Source organism: Drepanopeziza brunnea (assembly GCF_022702325.1).
Source record: "Drepanopeziza brunnea f. sp. 'multigermtubi' strain 214-2 chromosome Unknown ctg6, whole genome shotgun sequence".
NCBI lineage: Eukaryota > Fungi > Ascomycota > Leotiomycetes > Helotiales > Drepanopezizaceae > Drepanopeziza > Drepanopeziza brunnea.
Window position 1 is genome coordinate 1,455,243 of NW_027094069.1, and position 17,128 is coordinate 1,472,370.

The 17,128-nt window shown below is 49.9% G+C and overlaps 4 protein-coding genes across 4 annotated transcripts; 1 reads left to right on the plus strand and 3 right to left on the minus strand.

The window, feature by feature from the left end:
- Nucleotides 1–1,469: 1,469 nt before the first annotated feature.
- On the plus strand, nt 1,470–4,753 carry L3040_004245 (uncharacterized protein; the record flags this gene model as incomplete). Its single annotated transcript, XM_066154255.1, has 8 exons — nt 1,470–1,681; nt 1,991–2,086; nt 2,148–3,149; nt 3,199–3,606; nt 3,658–3,908; nt 3,972–4,169; nt 4,220–4,444; nt 4,698–4,753. 8 exons carry the CDS (start codon nt 1,470–1,472, stop codon nt 4,751–4,753), a joined length of 2,448 nt encoding a protein of 815 aa, XP_066011906.1.
- A 216-nt stretch (nt 4,754–4,969) lies between these two features.
- L3040_004246 (uncharacterized protein) lies at nt 4,970–6,301 on the minus strand (the record flags this gene model as incomplete). The annotated part of the gene is made up of 2 exons (XM_066154262.1): nt 4,970–5,483; nt 5,604–6,301. 2 exons carry the CDS (start codon nt 6,299–6,301, stop codon nt 4,970–4,972), a joined length of 1,212 nt encoding a protein of 403 aa, XP_066011907.1.
- A 3,544-nt stretch (nt 6,302–9,845) lies between these two features.
- On the minus strand, nt 9,846–11,441 carry L3040_004247 (uncharacterized protein; the record flags this gene model as incomplete). Its single annotated transcript, XM_007288974.2, has 3 exons — nt 9,846–10,906; nt 10,956–11,117; nt 11,171–11,441. The coding sequence occupies 3 exons, from the start codon at nt 11,439–11,441 to the stop codon at nt 9,846–9,848; spliced, it is 1,494 nt and encodes a 497-aa protein (XP_007289036.2).
- A 789-nt stretch (nt 11,442–12,230) lies between these two features.
- On the minus strand, nt 12,231–15,502 carry L3040_004248 (uncharacterized protein; the record flags this gene model as incomplete). Its single annotated transcript, XM_066154271.1, has 6 exons — nt 12,231–12,293; nt 12,347–14,092; nt 14,142–14,215; nt 14,266–14,418; nt 15,013–15,414; nt 15,475–15,502. 6 exons carry the CDS (start codon nt 15,500–15,502, stop codon nt 12,231–12,233), a joined length of 2,466 nt encoding a protein of 821 aa, XP_066011908.1.
- Between the last annotated feature and the right edge of the window lie 1,626 nt (nt 15,503–17,128).

Sequence of the window (17,128 nt, forward strand, 5' to 3'; positions counted from 1 at the left end):
TGGAGATCACCTCGCTCTGCAACGCGAGCCCAGCTCATCTGCAGCTTTCGTTGTTCTTGTTGTTGTTGTATTTATTAACGTCTGGCGGACTATGCAGCGTAGCATGCGCTCCTCGTCCTAGGACCTCCTAAGGGGTACGGAGACGTGCAAAGCTGAGGGCTTATATACAGTCTATCAAATCGATCTTCCAAGCGCCAAACCCTTGCGCAGCTGTAATCTTCTCTTGAATCGACCTAGTATCACCCTATAATACCCCAGAATGCAATTCAACTTTTTTTTTTGCAAAAGAGTGTCGAAACAATCAAGTACGTATCCTACCATAGGACGACGGCCGGTCCTTTCTTGGGTACAATCATGAGGAAGCCGGCTCTATCGATTGGGATCGGATACGCCACGGGATGCAAGGGCAGAAGAGAGACGCGACATCTTGTGCCGCCGGATATATTACTGAACCTCTCACCACGACGGACGCCTACTCGTCGCCTCATACAATACCAACAACGATCCTCTCATCCACTGTCCTCGGGTCTCCCGACGCCACAAAATCCGTTCTGGTGAGCGGCATCGTGGGTAAATACACACCCTCCCAGATCTTCACCGTGATCAATACCCTGACAAGGAAGCGAGGGAGCGAGGAAGCCGTGTCGCGATTGAGAATATTCAGGAGAAGAGACAAATGGAAACGAAAGAAGGTCTCGCCTGCAGCTGATTCATCCCGTCAACTATATACAAGTCACCTGTCGTTCGTGGTGGGTTCTTCCGGCAGTCGAAGCGGAGAAATCGGGGGCAGCGGAGGCCTTTCCGCTCGGTCAGGGGATCTTGCTGCAAATACGATGGAGAAGTGAGTAAGTAATATAGGTCATGGGACGGGACCTGACTCGGTATGATTGATACTGCTCGCCTTGATTCGGGTGATCCATCCGTATATTAATATAGGTATATGGGGTATGATCGGACTTGTCGCTATCGCGGTCTCATTTATCTACTAGCGAGTTTCTCGCTTCCGACCTCTCGGACTTGCCAGTCAGTTGCGCATCCTCTGGAATCTCCAGATGATGCGGGATGTATGATGGTGTATGTATGTATGTGTGTGTGTGTGTGTGTATGTATGTATGTATATATGAATATATAAAATATACATACATACACACATATATATACACACATGTCAGACGTCGGATAGTCGGATATAGGGCAGAAGAGGTCATGCCGCGGGGATCCAATAGCCTCGGTGGTGGAACCAGCGGGTCGGACTTGTCGGCGTTTCGTTCCGTGGCGCGCCTCAACATCTCGGAAGCCGACCGCCCCGTCTCTTCTCTCTTCCCGCCCTCTCCCTCTCCCTCTCCCTTCCCCTTCTCTTTTCTTCCCTTCTTACAACCACTTCCGACAACTTTCATCCCCTCCCCAAACCCCCAAACCCCCCAAAGTAACGTCGCCAAAGTAACATCGGTACCACACACCCCGAACTCATGGATCCGAATTCCAATGCCGATCAGCAGTCCGTCGTCGATTCAGCGGCAGCGGTCTCTCCGATTGCGACGGTGACGCGGCCGGGAGACGACGACGACGATAACACCGCCGTCAACACCGCTGATACACCGCGCCCAGCAAAACGCCAAAAGGTCTTGAGCGCATGCGACGTTTGCCATGCCAAGAAATCCAAATGCGATGGCGGCAGGCCGTAAGTAACCTTCTATTCACTTTAACCTCCATTTTGATTTTCACTTTGATTTTCACTTTGATTTTCCTGCCTCCTTGTATTGTCTCCCGGGGCGCCTGTCGACCGACGCAGGCGCAGGAAGCAAAGAAGCTTTGGCCCATGCACCACCACCCAAAACATGCCTGTCCAATTTTGAAGAAAAAAAAAAAGGGAAAAGAAAAGAAAAGAAAAGAAAAAAAAAAGAAAATGAAAATGAAAAAGAAAAAAAACAAAAAACTATTTCTCCATTTACATGAGAAGACATGCTTACTTCGAAATCCGTACCATTAGTGCCTGTGGGCCCTGTTTCCAAAGGTCGGAGCGATACGGAACTGAGATATTGTGCGCTTACTCAAGAGATGGACCTGGGCCAGCAGTTGTCAGACCGTGAGTGACCGCCCAGACAGATTATGAAGACTTCGCCATCATTACTGAAACTCATGAAAAGCCGTCTCAATACCCAGAGTTTGATCGATCGCATTCACAGTCTAGAACGCGAGATCGCTTCCTCGAAGCAAGGACCCTCAGCACAGCTAGGGCGTGATAAACGGGGGTCAGAGACTCACTCTGGAAAACGCCATGGACTTCCATCCTCGCCCACATCTTCCAATGCCTGGATGTCTGTCAATAGACCTACTCTCAGGGCTACTGAGGGTGAAAAAACCCCAGCCGACGCGGTGGGCTCGAGAGCCTTCATCGATAACCGAGGCGCTTCACCATCCAATGTGGCCAGCCAAATTTATGGCAGCTCTACAGCTACCAATCTTATGCGACAAGACAAAAAAAGTTTTCGGACCACTAGCAGGAGACGGACAAGTAGTTTTCAACCCACGTCAAATCCAGTCCCCTCTCGAGAGAAGTCACTGGGAACACCATCACTTTTATCTGAGAATTTCTCGCTTCCCCAACGAGATGTAGCAGACGCTCTACTAGAAGCATACTGGCTTCGATCGCACACTCTCTATCCGTTTATTGACAAAGACAATTTCATGGAAGCGTACCAGGACTTATGGCTCCCCTCTCGTCAGACTCAAGAAGACTTCCAGACAAGCGATCTTGGTCTAGGAACGCCAGGACTTTCGGATTCTCGCACCGTCGTCTTTCACTGTGCTCTGAACGCGATTTTTGCGCTTGGTTGCCAGCTATCTGACACTGCTATATCACACCAAGAGCGAGACTCCTCATCACAGACCTTCTTTCTTCGCTCGAAAAGTTTGTTACAGGTTGATATATTGGACGAAGGCAGTATCGGACTTGTACAGACCCTGCTGATCATTGCTCAATTCCTTCAGAGCACACCGTCTCCCAGTCAATGCTGGACCTCGCTGGGTTTAGCTTGCCGCATTGCCCAGGGATTGGGACTGCATGCCGAAGACCGTGGTTCGCGGACAGACGCCAAAGAAGTTGAACTTCGTCGTCGGGTATGGTACGGCTGTACCATGATGGATATGTAGGTTCCCCATGTTATTATCGCTTGAGAGTGGCTAATGAGTCAACAGAGAAGCAAGTATGACACTTGGACGTCCAATGATGACACCCTGTCAAATTACTATCCCTCTACCTTCAGCCACCGAAGATGAAGCATTAAGGTTGAATCAACCCTTGTCGCAATTTACTTTCTATAATGAGACAATCAAGTTGTACTTCATTCTTGGGAAGTCACTGTCGACGCTCTACGGGCTATGGTCATCGCCAGGTGCCAGCAATGACAACGAGAAAGGCAGTAAGAGCAGTGAGGCTCAGACCCCTGACTCGGATTCGATCATTTCTCTAGACGACGAGCTCTCAAATTTCGAAGACACTATTCCCATTCTCCTGCACTGGAAGACAGGCAACGACACCAGGGCTTCGATTCCGCGCCAGTGGCAACCGATGATCGAGATGCAGACAAATGTTCTTCATGCGCAGTCAGTGGAATGAATACCCATCACTCGTAGATGCTGACTATTTTCTTTCAGATTCCTTCATACCCAAGTCTTGCTACACCGCCCAACATTTCTACGGGTTTGTAGAAAGATATGGCCTCAACACTCGGCCGATACGGCCGATAACCAAAACGGTGATCGCATTACGAAATCCCATAGCCTTCGCTCTCAGTTAGATTCCCAGTCTGCCACGTCCTGCTTGAGTGCAGCAATCGATCTCATCAATCTACTTTCCAATGCCACTACCCAAGCAGCTTCTGGCTCTTGGTGGTCTACGACATTCTGTGCGTTCCTCCCTGCGGGATTCTTTCCATTTTTTTAACTTGGATTGCTCACATCCTCCCTAGATCTATGTACTGCCGGAACGGTTGTATTGCTCACCGAAGCATGCCTCAAGCCTCTTGGATATCTGCGATTCGACATTGACGAGATACACTCGGCATGGGCGCTTTGCTGTGGAACACTAGGACGCCTTGTGGAACAAGACCATCCTGTAGAGCCAGTGTTAGACGGGCTGTGTAACATCTTTCAGAAGCTGTCGACTGGTAAGCTATTTCCTTGCGTTATGAGTAGCCGATATTGAGTTTCGCAACAGACCAACGCTCAGCACAACCACCAAATGAAGCGACCGAAGGGACGTCTACGGAGGCACAACAAGATGGCGATTCCCGACACGACCAAGGAGTTGGCCTTTCTCCAGAGCATATTGATCACGATCTTCGACAATCAAACGTGCCAGAGGAAGTCTTTGCGCTTCCCATGCAGCCTGTGATTGATTTCATGATGCAAAACAAGAGTTTTACACCTTTTGGTACAATAGGTACGGTTATTCTACCCTTTCAGCTCTAATTCTCGGAGGAAACGAGAGTTTTGAACATGGCATAGGGCGCCTGCCCGCACGTGACCGTAAAAGCGGGCGTCCGCCTTTGAGGTGCTGGATGGCTGTATGAGGCCCGGGACGTGCCTGCCCGAGTGGTGCAGTGACGCGGGCCTCATGCAATATCCTGGCGACGAGACCCAGCGTTGAACTGAATTTTGCGCGGCTTGGGATTTTTATGCTCACATATCGGCAGATGGAAGTTGGTGGCACGTGCCAGTAAACGGCACAGCAGATGGTGATGATGTGTAGATAGATAGAGCGAGCGGCGATGAGAAGTACGAGCGGCGACTGTTCTTTACCTCATTCAACGACACTATAGCCTGTACAACGAATTCTACTACTAGCCAGCATCCCTGGATCCCGAATTTCTCATCACGATGTAAGATATTTCGTCGCGCCCGTTCTAAATGGCAGTCTGATATTCTATGTTCTACCTCTATTGTAGTTGAAGAAACCCGCACTCGATCAATTGAAAGTCTGGACACGCATGTTATTTTTCAGCGACTCTATGACCCCCATGGCCCCGGTCTCCGCTTCGACTTGCATGAGCGCCATGAAAAGCGCCTCGTTTCCCGGGCTACTAAACACCCCGCAACCCATCTCTTCACCGCACGATCCCGAATTTCCAGCGACACAAAACTCATCTGGGAGACCCAGCAGAACCTCGATCGGTCGAAGCTGGCCCTCCACCACGCGGAACAGGCTGTTTCCCAGTAGATTGGGCTCGAACGGGATGGCGATGCCACCTAGCCGAAGCTGGGGACTGGAAGCCAGGGTGTCGGCGTGATGTTGAGTCAAGAAATGGTGGATAACGCAGTCATAGATGGAGACGACGAGCAGGTGGCAGGCCAGGATACCTAGGAGATCAGGGACTGCCCGGCGAGGATTTGCCGATGGCGGCGAGTCCGGACTGGCTGCTGGACTCCTATGATGACTTGCTGCCGGGTACTGGAACGAACGCAGAAGTTGAGCAAATTCGCTTAGATATCATCAGCTGCCTTGTTATTCTAAGAAGATTCCGTGGAATTCGGTTTGTACGCGACAGAATGCCTCGGCAGAGAGAATGAGTGGGAGGGAGATATCGGGAGTCTCCACATACCCTGACTTCTGCGTAATGACCGCCAAAGGATTCGACCTGAAGCCGATCTGACACACATCCGACAGACCATGCCGGGAGTCGTGGGCGCACGTCAGCCGCAGATCTTCGGCCATGACCCACGGCGCCGACTCTAGCATAGCCAAGAGACTCGAGAGGTCGCGCTGCAAGGCAAACACGCGAGACTCGTAGTCAACAAGGGAGTGCGCCCGCTCGGGCGACGGTTCCGGAACCGGGTTGCACGGAGCGCTGCTGTCCATGGAGCCGCCCCGTCCGGGAGGACTCGCAACCTCGTCTGGGGAGGAGTACATGATGGTACACGCCTCGCTCCCTCCCCCGAACATAGACGTCTCGTGAAGATAGGCTTCGTCAGCATCGACGGGCGGCCAGCCGGACGACGACGACGACGAGGACAGCTCGCGCGTATCAACAGCGAGCAGGTCGAAATCGTACCAGCAGCCCTCGACGGCGGTCGGCGGCATCACCTCGCTCGGATCAGCCAGGAGGCGTGGAGCGGTGCTGGCTGACTTCTTGGGACGGCCTGATCGCTTGGAGGGCCGGGTGAGGCACTCGGCGTTGCAGCGCACACAGCGGATGCAGGAGAAGGTCGGGTGCGACTCGATCCGGAGACAACGAAGCTTTTGGCTGCGGCACCTGTTGCATGCGATGTGGACTGTTGGCTTTGGTGGTCTTGACGACATTTTTGATGTTGTGTATGTGTGTTTGAGAGGCTTTTTGTTCTTGAGCTGCTGCTACCTTCTCCAAGAAATATGTATTTATACATATATACATACATAAAGCACCACACCTTTTCTAGATGTTGTACAAGTACGTGCCTCATCTTATCTCAACTCAGAGTGGGGGGGAAGTCGAATTCGTTCCGCTTAAGTAAGCAAGCGAGCTGCAGCAGAACGCGGATCACCCAAACAAAAGAAGCAGGTGGCCGTCGTTGTCTCGAGGATCGGAGATTGCAAAGAGTAGTATGGCCTTCCCGTCGTGCTACTAGATAAGTATGATGGATAGATAGATCGGTAGGTGAGTAAGTAGGTAGATATGTTGAGCCCATCCCATTTATCCCATTCATGGGGGTAGTGGTTCATCTTACCCATCTCACCCTCACCTTGCTGCTTATGGGGATATATTCATAATACGTGTGCTACCCCCGTGACCTGGAGCGTTCTGTGCCTTTCGTGGTAGGTTTTGATGATTAGGATTTCACGTGGCCCATAAGACAGTGCCACGTGCTACACGCGGCGCTAAGATCCCACCGTGTTGCTACTGCCTCAGTCCGACAATTCGCTACTGATACACCTCTCTCTCTGTGTATATATCCTTAATCCGACGACCTACCTTTACCATTCATTACCTCTGTCGGCTCCACGACAAATCATCCACATCTTCCTCTTCTATTCAGCTTCTCCGAAATCAACAAATCCTCTTCACGCAAATTGTACACTCCTGCGTGGACTTTACGATGCTTGGGTGGGTTTCTTCGCAGCGTCGTCTACAATGTCGTCCATAGTATGAAATTGGTGGCTTTGAGTCCTGACATAGGTAGCTAGCGTCACCCACTCCCCTCCAGGATTGCGAACTGTACAATACGAAAAAAAATTACAACACACTACAATGAGTTGTATCTATCTATGAATATTTCATGCTAACATTCCTCCTGAATTTAGGTCCTTGGCGATAATAAGCTCAACCTCCTGCCCCTCGCAATCGGCACCCTGGGGAGAGCTCTCGATGATCTTTAAGCGGGCAGATGAAATGAGATTGGTGATGTGAAAGAGAGCATCATATCTTGAGGGTTGACCAGCCTCGAATTTCTCGAGTTTTTACTCACGTGCGAAACAGGTCTTGGATGCACTTACCTACCTCACGGAGCGGATGGTCACGCTCTTCGTCTCGCTCTTTCCCCTTAGAGCTCTGATGTGTACCCACACGTGATGTGCTTCCTCATTTTTCTATGTGATGAGCCGAAGTCGCACAAAGAATATTGCTAATACGGAGAAAGGATTGTGGAAAAGGGTTGTCAAAAAAGGGTTGTGAAACTCCGGGGGGGGTGGGTTGGTGGGGGAAAGGCTATCTCAACGACAATAGAGCCTTCGAATTGCAGGGTCTGGCCGTCGAGAAACTCAACGCGGACCAGACAAAGAACATGTCAGGAGCAAGAAGGAACCTTATTGCTGGAGAAGCAGATGTCAGAAAAGAGAGAATAAGACAAGAGCGGCTTTCGACTAGACCAGTATAAGAATTCCCAAGAAGAAAACAAGCGGAGAAAAGAGAAAAAGAAAGAGAACCGAAAAGAAGATGCAGCACGAGTCAACTCAAATATGAGTGATTTCGGGCAGATGCCATGCATGAGATACAATATCACAGGACACGGCATGCTGGCAAACTTCACGATCGCCGTTTTCCCCTCATGGAGAAAAGGAGTATATGTACAGCGAGGATATCGTTTCCTGATCCCCGTCTGTCTGAACTCGAGGGTAGCCCGTCGTCATACCCGTTACTGAAATGGGTATAATCTCAAAAGCGCGAATCCATGACAAAGATTTCATACCATCCAACATTGTATGGCTATGGTATGCCCGGGCTGTATAACAGGAAATAGCTACAGGAGTTTAGAACACGCACACATACACACACACACACACACACACACACACACACACATACAAATATCAAATCCCAAGCTCGTAGTATCCGCCAAACACGCAAAGCTAGATAGATGGGAAACATCATCATCAAAACCCCGCCGGCAATTCTTCGCCTCTTTGTAGTATTCGTATTGTTTGATGTTCAGAGCTTGCATGCGTGGTGCACCCGCGCGTCCGGCTATGATGTTTACATATGATATTATGTGTACCCAGTTATGCGTTCGTAATTGGACGACGTTCTCTGCTCTTACTTGGGGACTCTCTCTCTCTCTCTCTCTCGCTTTTTTTCTCTGTATCCAGATGTTAAAATCCCGAAGAAGAAGAGGAGGTAGAAGAAGAAGAAACGCCTTTGGCATTACTGCACGCAATCAGCATGAAACAAACCAACCCTAACCCCCCCTCCCCCTCCCCCTCCCCCTCCATCTTGCATATCTTGCAATTTACCCGTCCCGTTTCAGAGCCAGCTCTTCTCGCATCGCGCATCGATTGATAATCGCATACTACCGTATACTACCGGTATACTAAACCATACTATCCCGTATTGTATTGTATTGTATTGTAGCGTATTATATGGTATTACACCACATCACAAACCAAGTAGGTGGCAAGATAATAAATAGATAGACAGATGTACATACCAAAAACTCCTCCCGAGTCGTAGTCGCAGTCCCACGATGCAACTTCCTTAATTAAGGAAGGAGCAGTGTAGTGTAGTGTGGTGTAGTACGGTAGTATTCACTCACCTCTTGCACTGGTCCCCCTCTCACTCACCCACATACCTACCTACCTACCGGTACACATACCGGTACTCTCTCTCAGTGGAGAGGAGGATTCAAGCCCGCGAGCTGAAAAGGTTAGAATCAGCCACGGGATCGTCGAAGAAAAAAAATCAAAAATATATACACAAATGTCCTGACTCAAGGGGAAAAAAAAAAAAAAAAAACCTTCTCTAGGTACCTGCCTAGATACTTAGTGAGACAAAGATCCAAGACGAAGTCTTCGGATGAAGGTCAAACAGATAGGTAGTACCGGTACCGGTAGTACAGGCAGCGAAGTGAAAGAGAGTTGCGAGTAAAGTTGCAGTAACAAGCCGTATGCATATACTACCTACGTGTATATGTATGATACAATATATTAACATCTCCAAGAACTCGGCTCATATCATCTGCGACAAACGTACATGTGAGGATCAGGAACGAGAAAGGAAAAAGAAACGGCAGGGAGATATATCGAAAGATACAGATGGAGTGATCTTTATACTTTCATTAAGGCCTCATTCTTTTTCGACAGACACCTAATGCAAAAATGCCTGCAGGTCCTTTTATCCCCTAGCTAGCCCCCATTAAACCCGACATCACACACAGATCCCAGCCCTTTCCTGCAGGTATATTGCACAAACGACAGCACCGTCGCAACAAGATGCACGCCCCTTTCAAGTTCGCAATTCGCTTTCGCTCGCCGCCCGCTATGCAAGTCATACCAGCTGCGTACAGTAGCACAGCGTCTTCTGATCTAATCCAGAAGACCATCTTAGCCCCCTCCAAAGGATCGTTTCAAATCTTAGGCTTCTCCCACGTAAAAACACTCATATGATTCCCCCGGGCGGATCATACACGGCCTGCATGCCCCTCCCCATATTTCTATCTAGTCCAGCGCTTCCCGGCCCCTCGACCTGCACATCCCCATTAGGGGTGATCTTCCTCAGCATAAACATTGGCTTCTTTCCCTCCTTATCAAGCTGCTTGAACAGAATCAGCGGCTTCTCCTCCATCCCCAAGCAACGTTCTTTATCACCATAGACGATGTATAAGGCGTATTGTTCCCACGGGGCGTTGATGTTGTATTTCTTCAAAGCAGCGGGCAGGACTTTGTAGCACGGGTCTTCCATACTGACGCGGAAGGACTTGAAGATCTCCACGGAGCCGTTGGAGGAGGGCGTGTCGGAGGCAGGGGTTGGGGCTCGCCGTGAGGGCGCGGGTTTTTGAGAATCTCGCGAGTAGGTCGAGGCTTGGTATTGGTCGTTGTCTTGTCCGAAAGTGCTTCGGGCGGGTGTGGGTTGGTCGGAGCCGGAGCGGTAGGATCGGGAGGCGAGAGTGGAGCCGCCGACTATCGGGGGTGAAGTTGGTGAGGGTTGGCTAAGAGGTGAAGGGTAGCCGGGTGATGTTGATGGTTGTGAGCCCCCATTCATGGCGGCCAGATGTGAGGATGAAATTACTGCCCTCTCAGCTGCACTTGCAGGATCAAGAGTTTGCTCAATCAAAGGTCTTTCCTGGGTAGCTTGGAAATATGTCGGAGAGGAATTTTTCTGGTTGTCGAAATAGAGCGGCTTTGTGGAAAATTTTCGTGAAAGACCGCTCACAGAATGGGCCGATGGAGGCGTGGGTGCAGGCGGCGATATTGTATTTGGAATATCGTAAGGGTATGAGGCTTGGTTGTTGGAATCCGAAGGGTAAGGCAGTGGCTGTCCTTCTTTCGCCATACGAAATACGGGCAGAAGCTCCTCTCGCAATCGAGCATATTCGGACGTTATCCTGCGTAGTTCCATCTCTGCAATACTCATTCTCTCATCCCGTAATCGTAGTTGTTCCACCAGATGCTTAATATCTTTCAGAGTTGCCGTTGCGTATTGTGCCTCTGCATCTGCCGCTGATGGGAATCAGCAACCGTGATTAGGATAACACAGGTGCGTACTCACACAAGGGCACATAGTGATCGCTCTCTAGGGGTATATCCTGCTTGGTCTTGATATCGTAAACGTTTTTCAAGATCGTGAGTCGATGTCCAACACTCGTAACACCCATCTGCTTCAGATCCTCATGCTGTAGCGCCACCAAAGCCTCCCCCACGATCTCATTTTCTACATCGGGTAAGTGCACATCCCAATTCCAGACCAAGAGTAGGGAGCCATACCTAAGAACTGATCCACGTATTGCTGCAATCCCAAGCTCCCGACAAAGTCCGCGCATTCATCCGCAGTCCACTCGGTGATGATGGTCTCTGGCAGCCTGTCCCCGGAGCCCGGGGCACCATACGTCGTCGGCGTGTGCTCGTTCGACGAGGGATTCGAGTCTGTCGCCTCGGAGTCTGTTGCCAGAGGAGGGGATGAGTCGTGCACACTCCTCTCGTACTCGTCGTCAGCGTCGCTCTCGGGATACATGGCGGTGCCGGATGCATAGGCCATGCTATGTTGAGACATCTGCTGGCTGGCTGGCTGGATGGAGATGGGAGATGGAGATGGAATGGTGGTAGATGAGTGAGTGAGGTTGCTGCCAGAGTGAGTTGAGGATAGTTCCAGAGCGATAGTCTCCAATTCGGTCCTTAGGCTTAGATTGCAGGTGGATCTGGAGTCCGGGCCGGGTCTAACGGGATGCGGGAGGACGGGTCCCACGCTAAGCCCGACCTAGTCTAGTCGAATGCCAATATTCTCAAGAGAACTTGCAGCACTGACCGTGACTTTTATATGGGACTTATTATATAATTATATGATCGTGTTTGTACAATTAAGGGGAGTTTGCATTGCATCGTTGATGTGAGTACCGCTCCATCTCCTTTTGCTTGTTACGCTATCCAAAAGTATACTTACTGACTGGACTGGACTGGAAAGAAGTGCGTGCAGTCGTTGACTGGAACCACTACGACCATGTCACGAACCAGGGATTGATTGGGATCAACGTGAGACAGAATGCAACAATAGAAGCAACATCCCATGCTTGAGGACGTCGAGAAGTACGGGAAACTGTGTCTGGAAATACTGATACAGCTTTGAAGAACACATCATCCAATATGGTATAGACTGATCCCCATGTTGCCCACGCCGTCGGGACTTGGCCCCAGCCCCCCTTTTCCGGTTGCCCACTGCCGCCCGCCAGCCGGTACGAGACGGAGAAATCAGACGCTTCGCCTTCAGGAATCCTCATTTATCATGTTCGTGTGCATCGTTTATATAGTACAAGTAGAAATAAGAGTGCTGCTACCTCGAGCTTTGCGTTCGCATTTTGCGAGCCAGCCAGTCTCCAAGCATTCCATCCAGGCGCTGAGCTTCATTAGCGCATGTCACTCCTTCACCAGAGATAATGAACGACTTACATTGGTTATGTCAGCCAGCTTCGCATTCTCCTCCTTGAAGAGACTTCCCATAATTGGATGGTCGGGCCCGGCAGGGACTACCCCTGACTTGTCATATACCACCACCAGCAGGTCTTTGATGTCCGCATCATCATCAAAGAATGTTCGCAGATGTGCATCGCTCCATGTTGCGGTTGACGTGGAGGTTGTAGAGCTCCCCGTACCTTTCTTCTCCCGTACATCGTCTGCATCTATCAATTCTGGTGAAGGCGATGATACAGGTGAAGGTTGATCTTCTTGACTTGATGAATCGACCATGAGAGCCGGTGGGTATGATCCCGAGGATATACCAGGAGACGCTTGCACCGGAGACTCGGAAAGTCTCTCATCCGCAAAAGTAGATCGTTCCGTGGCAGTTGTCGAAATATAGTTGTCTGGAAAGCTTCCAGGAACTGGACGTTGACTCTGTTTACTTGGCTCACCAGCAGGCTCTTCCACCAAAGAATCCTCACTGGACGAATCGAAGTCATCCAGCTCCACGCGAGATTTGGCTTTCTTTGCCTTGACAGGGCGTGGCTCAGAAGTGCTGGGATTGGCCGAGCGAAGTATCTTGGAGATCTTGCCACCCGCCTTCTGTTCTTTCTGTGATGCGGGTATAGCCTGGCCCATGCCAACCTCAGAAGTATTCCGACTGAGGGTAGCTTCGGGAGAAGCACCCTGGGGTTGCTGTGCTTTAGTAAGTACAGGGGAGACAATTCGTTGCTGCGAAAGATCCTCGCTCGATGGCTCTGATTTGACAATACGCATCGAGGGCGCTGGAGCCGATTCAGCTGGTGGTGCCTTTTCAGGGGCAGGCGCTTGGACTGGTTCCGCAACTATGGGCTGTCTAGACTGTGCCCCCTTTTGGATGGGTGACGATTCTGTTCGGGACGGTTGCTGCTGTTTACTCGCCTTACGTTCAAGAGTCTGAGAAACTACCGCAGCCTCAGTAGGTGGTTTTTCCTCGAGTTCTTTGCTGGGCGAAGGGGACGCCCTTTGGTTATCGTTCCACCTCTTCTCAGAAAGCTCTTCAATTTCCTCGTCAATTGACGAGATTTTCGATTTCTTCTCTTTCCGTTTGAAAAGGCCACTGAGCATGCCTGGTTTCTTCTCCTTCTCCTTCTTATCTTTCTTATCTTTCCTGTCTTTGGACTTCTCTGGGGAATCTTTCTCAAGCTTATCTAGACTCGCACGTTGCTTCTGTTCCTTGGATTCGTTGGACGTCCTCGTAGACGAGCTCGAATCATCTCTGAGTAGATTGGGAGTGAGTGTGATCTTCCTCGTCTCCACAGAATCGTCCTTGAAGAAGGAGTCCGTATTCCTCAGGGTACCATTTCGAGATTTACTCTCTATCTTCCCATCGAAGAACTCATCACTAGATCGAGTGATGTCAGAGCTGGGCTTGCTTGCGGAGTCTTTATCGACATCTGGCTCTGCCGATTCTGACCCAACTTCTCGGATGTCGGGTCGTGCGTCCAATGGCTCGGCGATTTTGATCTCCTCCTCCACAATTTCTTGGTCCTGATGCTCCACATTTTGATCTTGCTGCCCGTTCTGGCCATAGTAATCACCTTCTCCGTCTTCCTCGTCTGTTGAATAATCGACATCCGAAGCTTCCACATATGTTGGGGCTGCAAACGTGACAGTCCTAGCATTCCGTCTGCGTATAGCCTTCTTGAGTGGATTTTTCGGTTTCGCTTCTTGATCTCCCAGCATTGCTGAAGTGAGCTTTGCTTGTATTAGCCCAAGAATTAATTACAGATAGAAAAGAACGTACGTCAATATTCCTGTGTTTGTTCAAACGAGCTAGTCGTTCTGTCGGCGTTTCGATATGTTCTGCTGGCAAATATCCTACGCATCTCATTGGCCTGGGAATTCGACATCGCGTCAGATGAACTCACCAATACTACTGTCCTTGACAACTCTGACAAGCCACCAGTAGCTATTACTGTCATCAAGCAGCACCATAGTGTCACCCTTAGTAGCATTCGCTTGGCCTTCAACAGTTGCGACAAACGTGTGTAACGCATAGACGAATTCGAAATCGATGTCCTCTAGTTCTTGTAAGCTTTCACCACCCCAACCCGAATCAACAAATCTAGAGTCAGCAGAATAAGGAATTTCGTAATCGTCATCTTCATCCTCGGAACTTTCGTAGGGTATGGTTATTCCTGTTTCGTCGCCTGTGGGATTTTCTTGCTCGATGGGTCGCTCGCCAGGGAGTTCTGTTGAGTCTCCCACACCAGGCTCTAAGTCCTCGCTGAGTAGGGCGAGATCGTCTGCTATTAGTTGATCGCTATAGTAATCGAGGTCAAAATCGTTATCGTAACTTTCGACGGGCCGGTATCCAGGACCTGTATGAAGGGGGGAAGTCTCGGCTGTTTGGTCCTCGTGGTTGGATTCGCTGCCGGTGCCGTCCAGATACTCACCAAGAAAATGACGAAAACGATGCCGCTTAGCCTGGCTACTTTGACCATCGTCCTTGTCGATGGGATCAGGCTGAGGTCTTAGAGGGAAATGATCCGGTGTCTCCACAAAAGGGGATGAACTCTCGTAGCACGCTTGTGGAAACGAGGGAGAACCGATCGGATTATTCTGCGAAAGAGAATCGCCTCGCTGGGGCCACAAGTGCGGAAGGGAATACCCACCATCATCGATTGAGGGAGAGCTGGAGATCTTGTCCATCATATCATCATCCATCAGATCATCGCCCTCCGCGTCTGCCATGTCGGCATCTTCGCTTGTTGAACCTCCATTCTGCGCAATGGCCAGATCGTCTTGTTGTTGGAGATTGGTGCCGGTCAAGTTTGACGTCACCCTCGCTGCCAGCTCGTCGCCGTATTGCTGTGCTTGATGGACATCCCCCTTTGACCACTCCTTCGACACTCTTGGACTTCTGTGATTCTCTTCCGCGGCCTCTACCGCTACTTCTCGCAAAGCCTCTGCCTGATGTGGCGCTGGGGGTCCTACGCCTAGAGCGCCTGGGCTTGTAGGTTGCCGGGTGTGGTCCTGTGCCGACGGGGAATTTTGGTCCTGGAGATCAATCGAGTCTGTCAGGATTGGCAATTAGTAGATATCTTCTGCATTTAAACTCCTGTGGAGATTCCTACCGGCTCGGATAATCTGCGGGCGCGTCATGATGCCTCCTGAGCATGGGTTTCTGGAAGTTGAAAAGAGATCTCGCGAAGAGTGGTAATGAGGTGATCGCGCAACTTTGGGTTGATGCACGAATCCGCACGAAGCCGCAGCAAGTTATCTATCTCATGGATGGGAACCTGCAGAAGTTGTACAAGGCAGTTCCTGAAATCGGATCGGGTAGAGAATGCAATCGATGACACAAGGAGTGGCAGCAGCCATATGCCGCAAAAAGGGACTGGACTGGACTGTGAGTTATGGTATGCCTCCGAGCTACAAGATCCGTTGCGGAAAAGTAACAGTGTCGACTATGGCCTGCGTAGCGACGTCGAATGTAGTGTACCGTACGTATCGTATCGTATCGTGTCGTATCGTGTCGTATCGTATCGTATCGTACCGCACTGCGTCGTCCCTTATTTGATCTTTTGCGAAACACAAGAGAAGGAGTGTCGGGGTTGAATGGAATAGATAGGATGGAGTGAGTGGATTGCTGTGCCATGAAGCTGGATTGTTCCCGATATGGGGGCAAGGCACTAAGCCCCTTTTAGAGCACGTGAAGCTCCTTAAAATTCACAGAAAAAAGCAGAGTGATCCTCAACTCTGTAAACTACATCAACCTGCACATATACTTCTGCATTATTTCAGCTATCCGTTCTAGGGTCCAGGAAACATATAGGTATAGTTGTTTCAACAGCCACGTCTCGCGCGCTATTCTGGCAAATTCATCTCAGAGATCTGCAAAGGACAGAGAGCCCTTGTATGTTTGTTGACGTATGATTCAGCCTCCTGCATAAGGGCGCGTATAAGTATTGACGAACTCAGACGTGAATATCTAGTCGCAGCATCTCAAGATTCTCTCTTTTAGGGCACGTCCTAAAGAACACATCCTTCGCTCTTTGTGTTCTTGCCTTCTCAGAAGTTTGGTCTGAATATGCGGATTTAGACTGCTCAGCAATGCCTGGATGAGTATCAAATGCGTCACATGGCTTGATACCCTTCAAGGTTATTGATGTCCCTTCTTTATACTTGTCTTTACTTCTCTATGCCAGACTCTGTGCTATAGGTAGTAGCATGCTTCGTTACAGCACTGCTGTTCTCCAACCAACTCTTCTCTAGAAACTTTTGGCGATTTGCTGCGATTATCAACTACATCTATGTCCACCAAAGGGAACCCAACTATTGAGGTCCTGCGATGTTTAACATTCGATGCAAATGAAGGTTGGGATGGCATAAGCCTAAACCTGTCAAGGATCCGCTGCATTTGGAATCAGTGCCTTCTACAAGAGACGCCATCGAACCCTGTTCTACTGGATGAATTTGGATTACCCGACTCACTTGGTTATCCCAAACTTGGTCTCTGAGCATAGAAATCCCTTTTTGGAGCACAATAACAGGTTGTCTTTCAACTCTTTCCGTCTGTTACTTCCGCAGCGCAGATCATTCTACGCAGTTTCACGTCATTATGCAAATCTTTTAACACGGTTAACCTTACCCACCAACTCCGGCTCCTCAAGGATATCCTGACCTGTCTCAACTTGCACACTATCGATTAGCTGCTCATCGGTGTCCTCAAATCTGAATATCGCCTTCTATCCCTGTTATGGATACTTGCAGCAATCGAGCCCGGCG